Source organism: Trichoplusia ni, chromosome 5, assembly GCF_003590095.1.
Source record: "Trichoplusia ni isolate ovarian cell line Hi5 chromosome 5, tn1, whole genome shotgun sequence".
Classification (NCBI taxonomy): Eukaryota; Metazoa; Arthropoda; class Insecta; order Lepidoptera; family Noctuidae; genus Trichoplusia; species Trichoplusia ni.
In genome coordinates this window covers 4,996,522-5,009,935 of record NC_039482.1, presented here as the reverse complement: position 1 = coordinate 5,009,935, position 13,414 = coordinate 4,996,522, and the positions used below count along the sequence as shown (strand labels likewise).

General features: G+C 36.6%; 1 protein-coding gene across 3 annotated transcripts in view; it reads right to left on the bottom strand.

Annotated features, from left to right (window-relative positions):
- LOC113494157 (inactive dipeptidyl peptidase 10) overlaps positions 1-13,414 on the bottom strand; it is a 173,593-nt gene that overhangs the window by 9,275 nt on the left and 150,904 nt on the right. For all 3 annotated transcript variants that reach the window (XM_026872349.1, XM_026872351.1, XM_026872350.1), the window contains 7 exons: positions 10,015-10,157; positions 9,443-9,585; positions 7,773-7,896; positions 7,242-7,477; positions 6,662-6,782; positions 3,755-3,896; positions 3,296-3,468 (listed from right to left, as the gene is read on the bottom strand). In XM_026872349.1, coding sequence (XP_026728150.1) covers positions 3,296-3,468; positions 3,755-3,896; positions 6,662-6,782; positions 7,242-7,477; positions 7,773-7,896; positions 9,443-9,585; positions 10,015-10,157 — 1,082 coding nt within the window. The remainder of the gene's footprint in view (positions 1-3,295; positions 3,469-3,754; positions 3,897-6,661; positions 6,783-7,241; positions 7,478-7,772; positions 7,897-9,442; positions 9,586-10,014; positions 10,158-13,414) is intronic.

The window sequence follows — 13,414 nt, the reverse complement described above, 5'->3', positions numbered from 1 at the left end:
AGAATTGATTAAATCCATTTTGATTTTGTCAATAAAATAATAGCGGTAAACAGTGCTCATCTCGACATTAAATGGTCTCGTGGGGTATTTTATGTTTTTGTTTAAATGTTATTAATAATGATTGTTGATTGATTGATTGTTTGAAAAAGATAGTAGCCGGTTCCCAGACCCACTAAGTATGGGCATAAAATTTCATAAAAAACAACAAACATTATGACACATGAATTTTATATTAGACTAGCTGTTGCCCGCGACTTCGTTCCCGTGGGTCGAAGAAGATATAAGTTACGATTTATACCCGTCCTGTTTTTTTTACATTTTCCATTGTATCTTCGCTCCTATTAGTCGCAGCGTGATGGTTTATAGCCTAAAGCCTTCCTCGATTAATGGTCTATTGAACACAAAAAGAATTTTTCTATTTGGACCAGTAGTTCCTGAGATTAGCGCGTTCAAACAAACAAACAAACAAACTTTTCAGCTTTATATATTAGTATAGATATATAGATATAGATATATAGATTATAGTTGAAACCTTAATACGTAATGTCTAAGAATATAATCGTTTTAGATTTTACTAACACATTAGATACCTATGATTACATTTCAGTTATCTCATAAAGTCAAGGTTTATTAAGAACAGTTTATCGAGATGGAAAAGCTACATAAAAACCGCAGACGTTTCTTTGTCCAGTTACGTTGAACATTCAAATTCTTTCAAAATAAAACACTAACTTTTACAATACCGTTTTGCTTCTATCCGTTTTTTTCAAGAAAGATTCAGATGATGTGGTACACAGTTGCAGACATACCCTTATGTCTTTATAATGGATAATTCCCGTAAAAGACTCGCTAATTAAGACCCTTATGACATCAAAAGGTTTTCATTTGATGTGAAAGGTATTCCGAGGCATATTAATTGAGGTAAATAATAGCGACATCTCCTTATAATTACATTGTATTCGTAATTAAGCATTAAAACGTATACCAGAGATATTTATGAGATGATTGGAGAAAATATTAGTGAATGTTGATTTTAGAAATTCAGGTTTTAATTTTTACTAAGGACTTTAAAAAAACTGACTTTATTTTTATGAATTGCATCATTATATCACGGGTGTGTTGGGGGGGGGGGGGGAGGGTTTACAAACGATCAAGGCACAAGTACTCAGAAAAAGCATTCGTGGATCACATATTTGCTTGTCCTACGCGGAGATCGAACCCACGTCGTGCGTAGTGGGTTAGGCGTGGTGATCCTTGCCACTCGGCTACATAGGAAGACACCTGTGCCTAGCCGTGGGACTTATATAGGGTGGTGTAATGCTCTTAACAATTTATAAGGGTTATGTTTTTAACAATTGTTCACACAGCTTTTTACACATAGCAGCATAAGTTTCTAACATTAGTTCACTTTTTTTCTGTGCTTATAAAGAGTTTGTATCGTTTTTATTATTTTTAGTCGCTCGGACTCTAAAATCGTCATGCTTTGGATGCCGTATTGTACAGAGGGCTTTATTTACCAATAGGGATGATGACTGGGTATAAAAAGAAAAAATCTCATTAGTCCCTCAGTTAGATAATTGAAAAGTATGAGACATGTATTTTTTCCTTTTTCAGAAAAACTAGAATTGACAAAGACTAACTGCTTTAAAGTTTAGGAGCTTGTGACGTAACGATAGAGTAAAATTTATACTCAATCGTGACATCACGCGTAAGTTTCATTCACTGTAATTTGGTCAATTTATGTTTGCGGGACAAATTAAAAAATACGTATCCATTATTATACAAAAAACTACAAGACGGACACTGCAAAAAAAATTTGTCATCATCCCTATTCTAAGTAAAAAACTTAAAAGCTTTACTGAAACAAAACAAATGAAAAATATAAATATATTTATTCCGAATGTTTTAAGACACCTTTCAATGTTACGTTTCTATTATCAAAATAAATGAATAAATTTACTTTTATTGTCTCAATTTTATTTCCTTAACATTTTGAGAATACGACCCTATAAAATGGAATATTTTGAAAACATTTAATATTTCACTTTGTTTCGAGGTATAAAACGAAAATAAACGTTAATTAACATTCAAATATTCACGGAAAACACAATAAAATGTTATTATTTTAAGAAATTACAGCTGTAAACAAAGGCTAGTCGTATATTTTATTTTATTTTTTTCTTTCTATTCTCGTATGACTGTTTTAAGATTTTTTTCTTTTATTTATATTTTCGAAACATTCATAAAAATATCATCTACCTCGATTCCGATTATCTACATCCTAAGAAACATCGTATAAATAACTGTCATTACTTCATAAGGCGATACTGGCAAGGGGTGAACGAAAATATCGTAAGGAAACCGAATGGGAAATCATCAAATCACTTCTCCCGTTTTGAGCGGGCGGGAGTGTCAGATTGTTACCTACTTAAAGGGCTGACCTAAACCGTCCCCTGAGGTAGCTGACATCCCTTGGAAGAGCGAGTGAAACACAAATTCGCCGCGATGGTAAGAAAACCTGGATTCTATTTTTTTTTTAATTTGAACTGCAGGTGGGGACAAAGGTTATTTTTCCTTCTTCCACTGTAGCTTATGAAATAATGGCGAGGAATAAGAATAATAATGATTTCTATTATGATGACGATAAATCTTGATGGATACCTATCACAATTGATACGCCCAGTATTAAGTACTGTTTAAGTGATTTCTATTGAAGTAATTATCTCTATATCTTATTTCTCAGAATCTTCTAATGAAGTTGATTCTTAAATGTTTAAGAATCCGTGAACGATCTGGAGAGAGAAACTTCGCGGAAAAAATACTTCGCGCATTTGGAGAAAGTTTTCCTTGTTGATGTAATAAAATTACAATTGCTTAAAGTGATGAGAATTGTAGAGCTTATCTATTTGTCACTTAGGACGGTCGATTCTTTATAAATAGAAATGAACAAGAACTGTTTGGGCAGTTTAAGTAGCGACATACAATGAAATTATTAAAAGGAATGAAGAAGTTAAGAAGTCACTTATTTGTGATGTGTTCTTTAACAAGAACTTCGTGACAGAACCCCCGGGGATAGCAGTATTTTACCAATGGTTTTCTGTTTGATTGATGTAGGAAAAGAAAAAGCACCAAAAAGATTCAAACGGGTAGAATTACAGGATATTCATTCTGATTATTGGATGTGCAAGCGAGAGGTTGCATTGTCTCGCTTCCAGACCTGTAGCTGTCTTGCTTCAAAAGTAGGCTCCTGGTTAGGTAAAACTACCAAGATCTAAGAAACCAAATAACTTCATACCTTAACAATAGTATTATTCTCCAAGTGCGCCAGCAGCCGAGGGTCCGGCAGAGCAGTTCTGTGCAGGCTGAAGGTTGGGACTCCGGGTCCCAGGCACTCCAGGATGAAGTACGCCGCTGAGGGGCTGAAGTGGGCCTCGTGGTACAGGCAGGGCAGGTTCTGCGGTATACCATCTACGAAGAAATTATAGAGTAAAATAGATGCTGAGAAAATAAAGTAAGAACACCATATTCCTGGATGAGAAAAGAAAAGCGAAACAAATAGATAGTTCAGGATAATAATACGTTTTGTTAAAAATACATTAACAACCAACAAAGTTAAGCCACATGTTTGTTCTACTTCAAGTCCTTCGGAATTACCCGACTAATTTCGAGTTCATAAGAAGAATTTTGCAAAAAAATTCTACAAGTGTTAGAAATTCAACAGTCGCTTATATAAAGTGTGTTAATAGAGCATTACCAGCTGGGTTCTTCTTCTTCTTTTTCTTGCTTGGTGATGGGGAGGTGGCGGGGAGTTCCTCATCCCAGTCGCTGTCGCCCCACGTGCTGTCTCCTGACGACGCCAGGCTGCCGTAGTACTCCAGGTTTATTGATGGAGACGGCTAATTAAAAAGAAGTTTTCGTTAATAAAACAAAGAGAATGCCTGCGTGAGAATTTGAGTGTATAGTGAGGCTTTGAGTGTTAGCCCATTAATTTGGTGACCCAAAAGAAGTCTTCCAAAAAAATTGAAGACAGGTGTCATGTTTCGATGTTAAGTTTCACTCCCATAATATCAGAGAGTCAGTTCTGGTTTAAGATTTTATACACAAACAATTAAATGCAATAGAAAGTTACAAATAAAATGCTTGGAATATTATTATGATCTTTCTTCTGTCTGTGTTTAGAATCTCTCTTATGGCTCTCTCGTATGTTTATGGTTAGATACTTTTTAACAGCAAATGCCGTATTCAGAATAAAAGCAATTTAATTCCGGTTTTACTATGTCACTGTTTCATTATTTTACTTTAAATAAATATTTTCGGTAACAGAATCGTGTTATTCCAACTAAAACATTTATTTGCGAGCATCTTTGCACAGTGTGCTCTGAACAAATATCTGCAGATCATTATAATATATTCATGCCGTCGGGAATCGAAACATCAACTTCTATCGTTTCTAACTTCCAATTAAAATAGTGCTGTCGAACAGATAAATTTAACAATCGTTCCATAATATAGGTTAGGTGGAGTTGAATCTACATGATTGTCGATTAAGTAGTTTGAATTTCATTTTTGATTTTAATCGATATCGTTTAACATGAAGGTTTTGCTGCGAGATCTGTATTTGTTTAAGTTTATTTTTAAGCCCTGACGCAAAAAGAGGGGTGTTATAAGTTTGACCCTATGTATGAGTGTCTATGGCATCGTAGCACGTAAACCAATGAACAGATTTGGATAGGGTTTTTAACAATGTTTCTTAGACATGATCTGCCAAGATTGGAACAAATATTTCAAGATCAGGGATTGTTTTCTCTCAATTGCCCCAATTTGTCATACGTTTAACCACCGTGTGTCTGTCTGTGATACCGTTGCTTCTATTTAGAAAACTGCTTTGGACGCAGTTTCTTTGTCAAAGAGTTTTTACCGTATTCCGTTACTTTGTAAGTTAAAGACTGGCTTAAATAGAAATATGGTTTCTTGGAGTTGTTTCGTTCAATGAAACAAATAACTATTTGTAATATTTTTTTTTTAAACTTATGGAACTTCTTATAGCTTCTATTCCACAGGAATGACATTTTGAAACTTTTTATTGTTATCAGCATTTGTCTACTAATCTGTTTTATCATCTCCTTTCCCGTTTCACGCGCATTCTCACGTACTACTGCGTTCAGACATGCACTCTTGTCAGACGAAGGCGTTCAATTATTCAGCCTTGTTACGAATCCGTCCTTGAAATAGTAGAATGTCGTCCGTAACAAACTCGTATAATTTTTATTAGGATTAAATACTGTAAAATGAGATAACAAATAAGGTAATGGGTAATGTTGCCACTACGTAAATATGACGAATAAACTGAACTGATTATGAGGACAGATATCAACCTTTGGGCCAATGAGTATCTGACCATGATTGTTGGAACAAGTTGAAGAAATCTTTCTGAAAGAAAAAACTGAAAAAGGAATCCCACTGCAAAACTATAAAATTCACCATTGATGACTTGACTGCACGGATAGCCGAGGGGTTAAGTTCGACAGCCCAAACCCTCTGTAAGTGACGTGTCGAGGTATGATGCGCTATTGTCCTGAGTCTGGGTGTCTTTGTGCAGGTGATTTAATATTTTGTAAAACACCTCGTGACACAAGGATTACATTGCTTAATGAGGGAGTCGTTATTTAAATCAAACCTGCATCAAACACAAGAATGTGACTCCTTTTAAATACATGAGAAAGTATCCCTACATATGATGGAGCTAATCTCAAGCATCTCTCATACTAAAAGCTACTCTATTTCCAACCCATAAAGTTGAATTTCCCAAACCTCGGGTATATTGTTAACACATCTGGCAATATTTCAACAACCTGATTCCGTTGTCCAGTATACAACATGACATATGTCAGTAGGATGTCATGGCGATGCGCCATTGCGTCTAAATAGATTGTTTATGACTCTATTAACCACAGCTGCATAGCTAAACTATTAGTCCTTACAAAGTTGCAATTTGGCAAGACAAGTACGATGCGCAGATGTTTTAATTTAAATTTACTCAGAATTAAGACATTTATCGTTTCTAGAATTATTTATAGAGCCATAAAGTATGTTAAGTGGAGCATAAAATACAGGCGAAAAATATTCAGTAAATGATACTACAGGTTAAAACTTAAATACTAACCTTTTTATATTAAATATCGTGAGGATAATTAATTCATTGTTAAATGATGCAACGGTCTAATCATGGGCATTATAATAACTCAATTGTGTTGCCCTGGTTAATGGATTGAGAAGATCAGATAGGCAGTAGCTCCTTGTAACACATTGGTAGGCACTTTATTTTTATAGTAACTATTGCGAGAATTATTCATTACTAAATGATACAACGGTTTACTCACGAGTATTCATCGAGATTGCCCGACTAGATTCGGACCCAACCGGAGTCTTTATACATGAGCTGACGCGGCGGGGAAACTGGTTTAGTACCAGTTACCCCGTCGCGTCAGCTGTATCCATTCCGAATCGCGACGTCAGCTCATGATTAAGGACTCCAGTTGGGTATATCCATAAGTAATAAATACGAATGAGTAAACCGTTGCACCATTTAATAATATTTGGGAAGAGGCTAGGATGACGATGATGATGATGATGAAGTTGATTTCAATTAATCTAGACTGACCTGTGAATTACATGTGACGCAGTAGGGCAGTTTCTGCGGGGAGCCAGGTCGGGGCGCCTCGGACGATACTCTGTACAAGTGTTGCTGCCCCGGTTTTCCTTCCGGGATGCCCAGGTAATAGCTGCAAATGTAAAACAATTATAATATTCTACAATCTTTATACAACGCCATTTAGTATCAAACTTAGTAAAGCTGGACACAACAAAATATGATAGAGTAAATATTACATAGCCTCTAACTCGGAAACAAACCCACAACCACCGGTGTAGCAATCAGGACCATTAACCAGTAAACTAACAGGCCAGTTAAAACAGTTGAATAACCATCACATAATCTTTTTGTTAACTTAGTAGCTTAGGCACGGAGAGCCAAGCGGTAAATGTCACTTGCCAAACCCACTGGAGCGTGACGTGTACCGGGTTCAATCTCCGCGTAGAAAAAGCATTTGTGTGATCCATGAATGCTTGTTCTGAGTCTGGGTGTCTCTATGCATGCGACTTGAATGTCTGTGAAACCAACCGGTCACACAAGAACTTCGTAGTACGGGAGTGGTTTTAGAAGAAATATATGTAGTACTTACATATGCTGATTCGCATGATCCCAAGCTAATAGACTAACGACGTCAAAGCTGCCGTGTGTCAGCGGCAGAGCTCTCGGTCCGTGAGCGTTGTGCTCGGTCCTCACGATGTGTCGGAACAGGCCTGCTGGGCCATCCCGGACAGGCGCCAGGGTCACCAGAGCTCCCCCACCCGCTGACCAGAGCGGGGACGGTGCTGATTCCACCCAGCCGTCATTGCCTGATGATATTCTGTATACCTGGGCAACAAGAGCATGTGATTTCTTTCAGTAAAATTGTATTTTTGGAACCCTCAATTCTTAAATCTGAGGTAACACCAGATAAGAAACGATACGTTTCAGACGAGATAAGACAACCTTTACTTTTTCACTGTTCTTAAAAATATTGAGTAAAAAAGAGGACTTAATTACTAAGGCATTGCTTTAGAGTCAAACAAGAGGTGGTGCCAAAAAACTGCAGAGAAGTACTTATATCAAAGTATTTTTCCCCTCAATCTAACCTCAAAAATGTGACATACAGTGACATAGCACTCACCTCCTGACAGTACCACATGGGACTCTTGCAGATGGACACCACCGATAAGTTCTGCATCCTCGTCAGCCAGACCACGCAGACTTCCGTGAGAGACACCCACTTGGCACTCGTGAAGTAGTAATCTCTGTAAACGAAGACTTTTTAGAAATTTCTCCTACCAAATACTAAATTTACCTGAGTAACTTTAGTACTATAGTCATATGGGGAACAATAGATAAAGGCTCAAATTTGAAAACTGGACTATTCAAAGTTGTAATAAAAATTAAAGCTTATCTACACTAATATATAAAACTAAGAGTTTGTTTGTTTGTTTATTTGAACGCGTTAATCTCAGGAACTACTGGTTCAAATTGAAAAATTCTTTTTGTGTTGAATAGACTATTCATCGAGGAAGGCTTTAGGCTATAAACCATCACGCTGCGACTAATGGGAGCGAAGATAGAATGGAAAATGTGAAAAAAACAGGACAGGTATAAATCATAACTTATATCTTCTAAGCCAAGCGGCGAGAATACAATTACCGAAGAGTACGACGGATACCGTCTAAACGTCCTTGTTTCGCGTGCGTAATACAAATGTAGAGGCACATTGTGTCAATTCTTACGTTTCATTTTTTATGCAGTCAATTTCTTTTACTAATAAGAGGCATTAAATTTACGAGTATAACAAGCCGAGAAAATTACTCCGATACTAAAATCGCAATGTAAAATGAAGGCACTTTAAAATATTCGAATTTTATATTCAAGCCGACTTTGTAATCCTTTACGAGTGACGTTCATACAGTTTATGGCTTGCAGCGGGTATAGACGAACGTCTTATGAACTACAGGCTACCTATTTTATACACCTCTAGGTGTGGAAGCGGGACAGAGCTATACCCGGCGTAGAGCGGCTTCTCACTTCCACACTGTAATAGTCTATAAGGATCTCCCAGCTTATGTTATGGAGTTCTTACTTTGTGGATGGCGCTTCAGTCTTTATGATAATTGGGAAAGTAGAGCTTTTGTTAAGCACTTGTTAAAATGTTTCACGGGGACTACTAGGGCGTAATTTGTTTATCATATTTAATTATCACGTTTTTGTTTGTGGTTACAGTCATTTGTGCGTCAAAAAAGATTTCTCCTAGTTTTTGGGAGTTCTGTAATTTTTTGTATAGCGACATATTTATTACGTAACGTCATTGTTTGATTTAATGAAAAAGGTCTTCCAAAAACTAGTTTTTTTCATAGCACGAAAAAGCCAACCACATGATTGTTTTTCTCAAAATATTGGCTGGTCTTTTGTTATACGGTCAGCAGCGAAATTCGATGAATGGAGTCAGATTAAAAGCTTGGTTTTTGGAAATCTTCATTAGAAAACTTTAGACCCTAAACTAACTTATTACATTTTTATGTGTTAACTTCCGCTGCTATAAATCGAAAATGATCAAACGGGAACATAAAATCGGGATAAGAACTATCCTATGACTTAATTCAGGTTATAAACTGTCCGTGTACCAAGTTTCGTCTAACCGTTCAGTGGTTTTTATTCATACATACCTTCTTTCACGATTATAATATCAGTATAGTGTAGTAGGATATGTCGTAAAGACACTTCGACTTTTTTTACCCTGAGGCTGATTAAATGATCTTAACCCAAGATTATCTTTAAAAATAATGATCTAACACTTACCCCTCTTCTATAATAGGTTTGGGTGGCGTGAGGTGCCTGGTGCGAATGTGCTTGGGGTCCGCGATGTCTGCTACCGTCAGCGTCACGGTGGGATTGTTGGTGCCTGGCTTTGGGTAGCGCACGCTTCTGATCTCCGGGTATGTCTGGTGGATTGAAAGTCATGTTTAATTCTGTATTTGATGAAGCTGTTTATAATTTTTATATGATAGGAGGGCGTCGAATCCCCGGTGTCATGATTTTGCAAGCGATACTGTGACACTGGAATAAAATGTAAAAGAAGACAATCTTGCGTTTATTTGGGCTTAAACCGGTTCACCCCGAACGTATATGTATATGTTAAGAATAACAAAAGAGTTTATTATAATATGCTAGCTTTGTTTCTTTTAGGAGGCCTGCTGCCACAAAACACATTTCGTTGCGGTTCTCATCCACAATGGCCACAATACAAGGGTTCGAAATTGGAAGTAGACTACTACCTTCCTCATACAAAGTACATTATCATCTATCCAAAACATAAGTTCATCAATGCTCCATTGTAAAATGTGCCATATACACATAACAAGAAGGTTCACCTTAGCTGGATCATCCGTGTCCAGGGCTGCCCCGTACCAAGGGTACTTCTGTTCATGAACGAGGCTGTCGTTGAAGGTCGCGTACAGCACCATGTGGCCATCTGCTGACATCCATAGAGCTGAGCGAGATTGAAGAATCTCTTCTGTAACAATAGAGAGTTAAAGTTGAGAGTTTTGGACGATTAATGTCATTAACTGTGTAAAGGAACCGGTCGGCAAATGCCTAAGGGTTGAGATTCTTAAACGGAAAATTTTAGGAATAGGAACGGTGTAATGCCTACATTTGCTCTCGAAGTAATAGTTTTAAAAATATGTTCACCTATTTACCGGTAAGAAAAGTCTAGAAGAAAGCGTCTTCTCATATAAAGAAGTAATGCTTTGCCGCTTGAATATTTGCTGTTATAGCAGTAACAAAATACCTAATCTGGAAAAAAATTATGACAGAAAAACAGCGGTGCTGGAGTAATTGGGTTTTTATTTTACCCTTTGGGTATCGAACACTTATAATCAAGATTATTTATTACCTTATGTTTGGACCAGGAGCAGCATTCCGCCAAACCTGACTACTATACCCATATTGTGTTTATTAATTAATCAAAATGGCTTTTTTTACTTAAATAAAAGACTTCAGCTTCACTTTTTACCTAGTATTAAACATAGCAGATTCTAATTCAACTCTTTTACTCACCCAACAAATGCGATATTCATTATAGTTCACAATATATAAAGTGAGTGAATAATTATGTCACGTATAAATCAAATCATGTCACTCTGTGACGTCACAGTGCACCTAGTGACGTCAGTGCGTGCTCCGCCAGAGCGTTCACACGTCGTGTAACCTATTTTATATACAGCGTGTTCTGTTGTGTGCATTAATTAAATTAATGTGATGGAAAGAGAAACGATGAGGTTTATTTTTGAAAATAGGAGACTTTTTTCTTATGAACCTACTCCAGGGTTATGAAATTTTTTGGATGACACAAATGCATGTCAAACTCGGGGATCGAAACCGCGACACGTTGCGATCAGTTGGTTTTAGCGCTACTCGGCTATCGGATGGATTAGTAAGTTGGATTTTTCCATTAAATTATTACCAAAAGGAAAAAAATTGGACTTCTTGGTTATTTGGTCCATAAATGCTTATGTTAAAATATATAGAGAAGATATTCAAATAACAGTTAACTCTTGCATATTTTTCGAAAAACGCCGGCTTCTTTTGGATCCGATAGAATAGCCACAGAATTTACTCAATAATAGTTCTGTAATCATTATATTAAGAACACCCTGTATATATGCTAATAATACTTCACAGATGTGGTGTAACGTGTCACAGTTTGCTATTGACATTATTTCGACCGACATTTTAACGTGCAACTCAAATAAATGAAAATAGTTCAGTTTACATTTTGCTGGAATTATAATCTATCGACAACAGTTTAAATTTGATGCTTTCTGGACCAAGATGCACAAGGTCGCTTATACGTCGATCATTTATTTATCACATTTACTGATTTTCAAGTTTTTCTTTATAATCGTTAAGAGTTAGAGTGGGCGGTGCTTATTACTCTGCACGCTCAAACTACTGGACCGTTTTTGATGTTTTTTTATGGAGGTAGCTGTCACCTTAGATAATTACATAGACATTATATGTATTAAGAATCACAGCTGCAATTCCATGGTGTTCAATAAAGAATATTCTAATCTAGACTACTTTTTCCGACTTCGTTAAAGAAGGGCAATGCTTTTGTAGTCCAAGTCGCAAGCCAAGAGCAAGAGCAGGTAATAAATAGTTAAGATACAAAAGGAGTTACCGGTAATCTTACTTTTTCACACTTTATCTTAATTAAAACCTTTTTTCTCGCATGAATTATTCTAAGTGATATGCTATTACGACCAAAGTTTACCAGATGCATTAATAACACATTAAAATATTAATTACTTTTAAAATTCGAAGCTCGCGATACAAAGTTCGACCTTAACTTATGTTGCTCTTGTAAAATGAAAGAATTATTAATGTTAATGGTTTCCTTTGAAATAAAACTTTTCTTTTATGATCCCGTGTTCTTTTATATGGTCTTCAGGCCTTTTTAGGCGATTTATGAGTAAAAAGCAGGAAGGATTAATAGATTGCTTTGCCTTTTAAAATGTGGTTGAATGTATTTTTTTTTTCTGGCTGAGCTAAGGTGTGTTTTTTGTTTCAGGGAAAACATAAAAAAAGAATAAGGAAACTATACTTGAGATATCGCGGTGTACGGAAAGTTGTTTTCGAAAAAAACGCTATTCATATTATTCAATACATAGCGACATTTTCATTGTTTTGTCCGGTAATCTCCATGCGTTAGTTACATAGTTTTTTCTTAAAACCATCGCAATAGGGAATGGAAAACTTCCATCGCGGCTTTGAAAATCATTCGAGCCACATGCACGAAGGTATATCATCCACTCCCAACAAGCATCCACAAGTGCTTGTACTACGCGGAGATCGAAACTGCGACACTTCACGCACAGTGGGTTTAGTGTGGTGGCCTCTACCTTGTGGCTGTCCGAGCAGTCAAATTGATTGCTCGGATCATCGATTGATTGAAGTCAATAAAAAGCAATGAAAATTAATTGTATTGTAGGTATATTAAATTGTAAAAATGTCACTTAATTTGAGGATCTGGTCGAAATCTTGAAAACCCATATTATAATACTTTTTTATACGTACATTTATATCCTTTAGAAATACTAAACCATGGAACACATGTACAGCTAGCAAAACAGGGTCTTGTTTACAGAATGTCTCTTGCAAATGTAAAGTCGTGTAGTTTCAGGCTGAAACGTTTTTTGCGGTGCTACTGTCGGTGTAGTCAGCATAAAAGTATTTATTCATAAAAATACAACTGATGTCCAACTATGGATCAAGCTTAACTATGTTTTTTGTAAAATGATTACCGGTCTCAGTGATTTAATCCAGAAAAAATATGTATCTAAATTTTTTTAGATACCTGTCTTCCGGACTGGGCAGATAGTTTTCTGTAATTTTTCATCTGACTGCACGGATAGCCGAGTGGTATAAGTCACCCACTGTGCGTGAACGTGTTCGATCCCCGCTTAGGACCAGCATTGGTGTGATCCACGAATGCTTGTCCTGAGTTTGGGTGTCTTTGAGCATGTGACTTGAATGTTTATGAAACCCCCACGACACAAGGATTAAATATTTTGATGCGAGAGTCGTCTTTTTACAGTCTTTATCGAAATTATATACCCTAGGACTATCCTTTGCGACAGCAATTTTTAAATAAGATGCATCTACTTAAATTATCTTCGCTTGTTCTGCAGACCGTACTAAGGTCTTCTAAAGGTCACCGCTAGTGTTTACCCGGCCCCAGCAGCCTACCGGACGGGGTGAACCACAAAC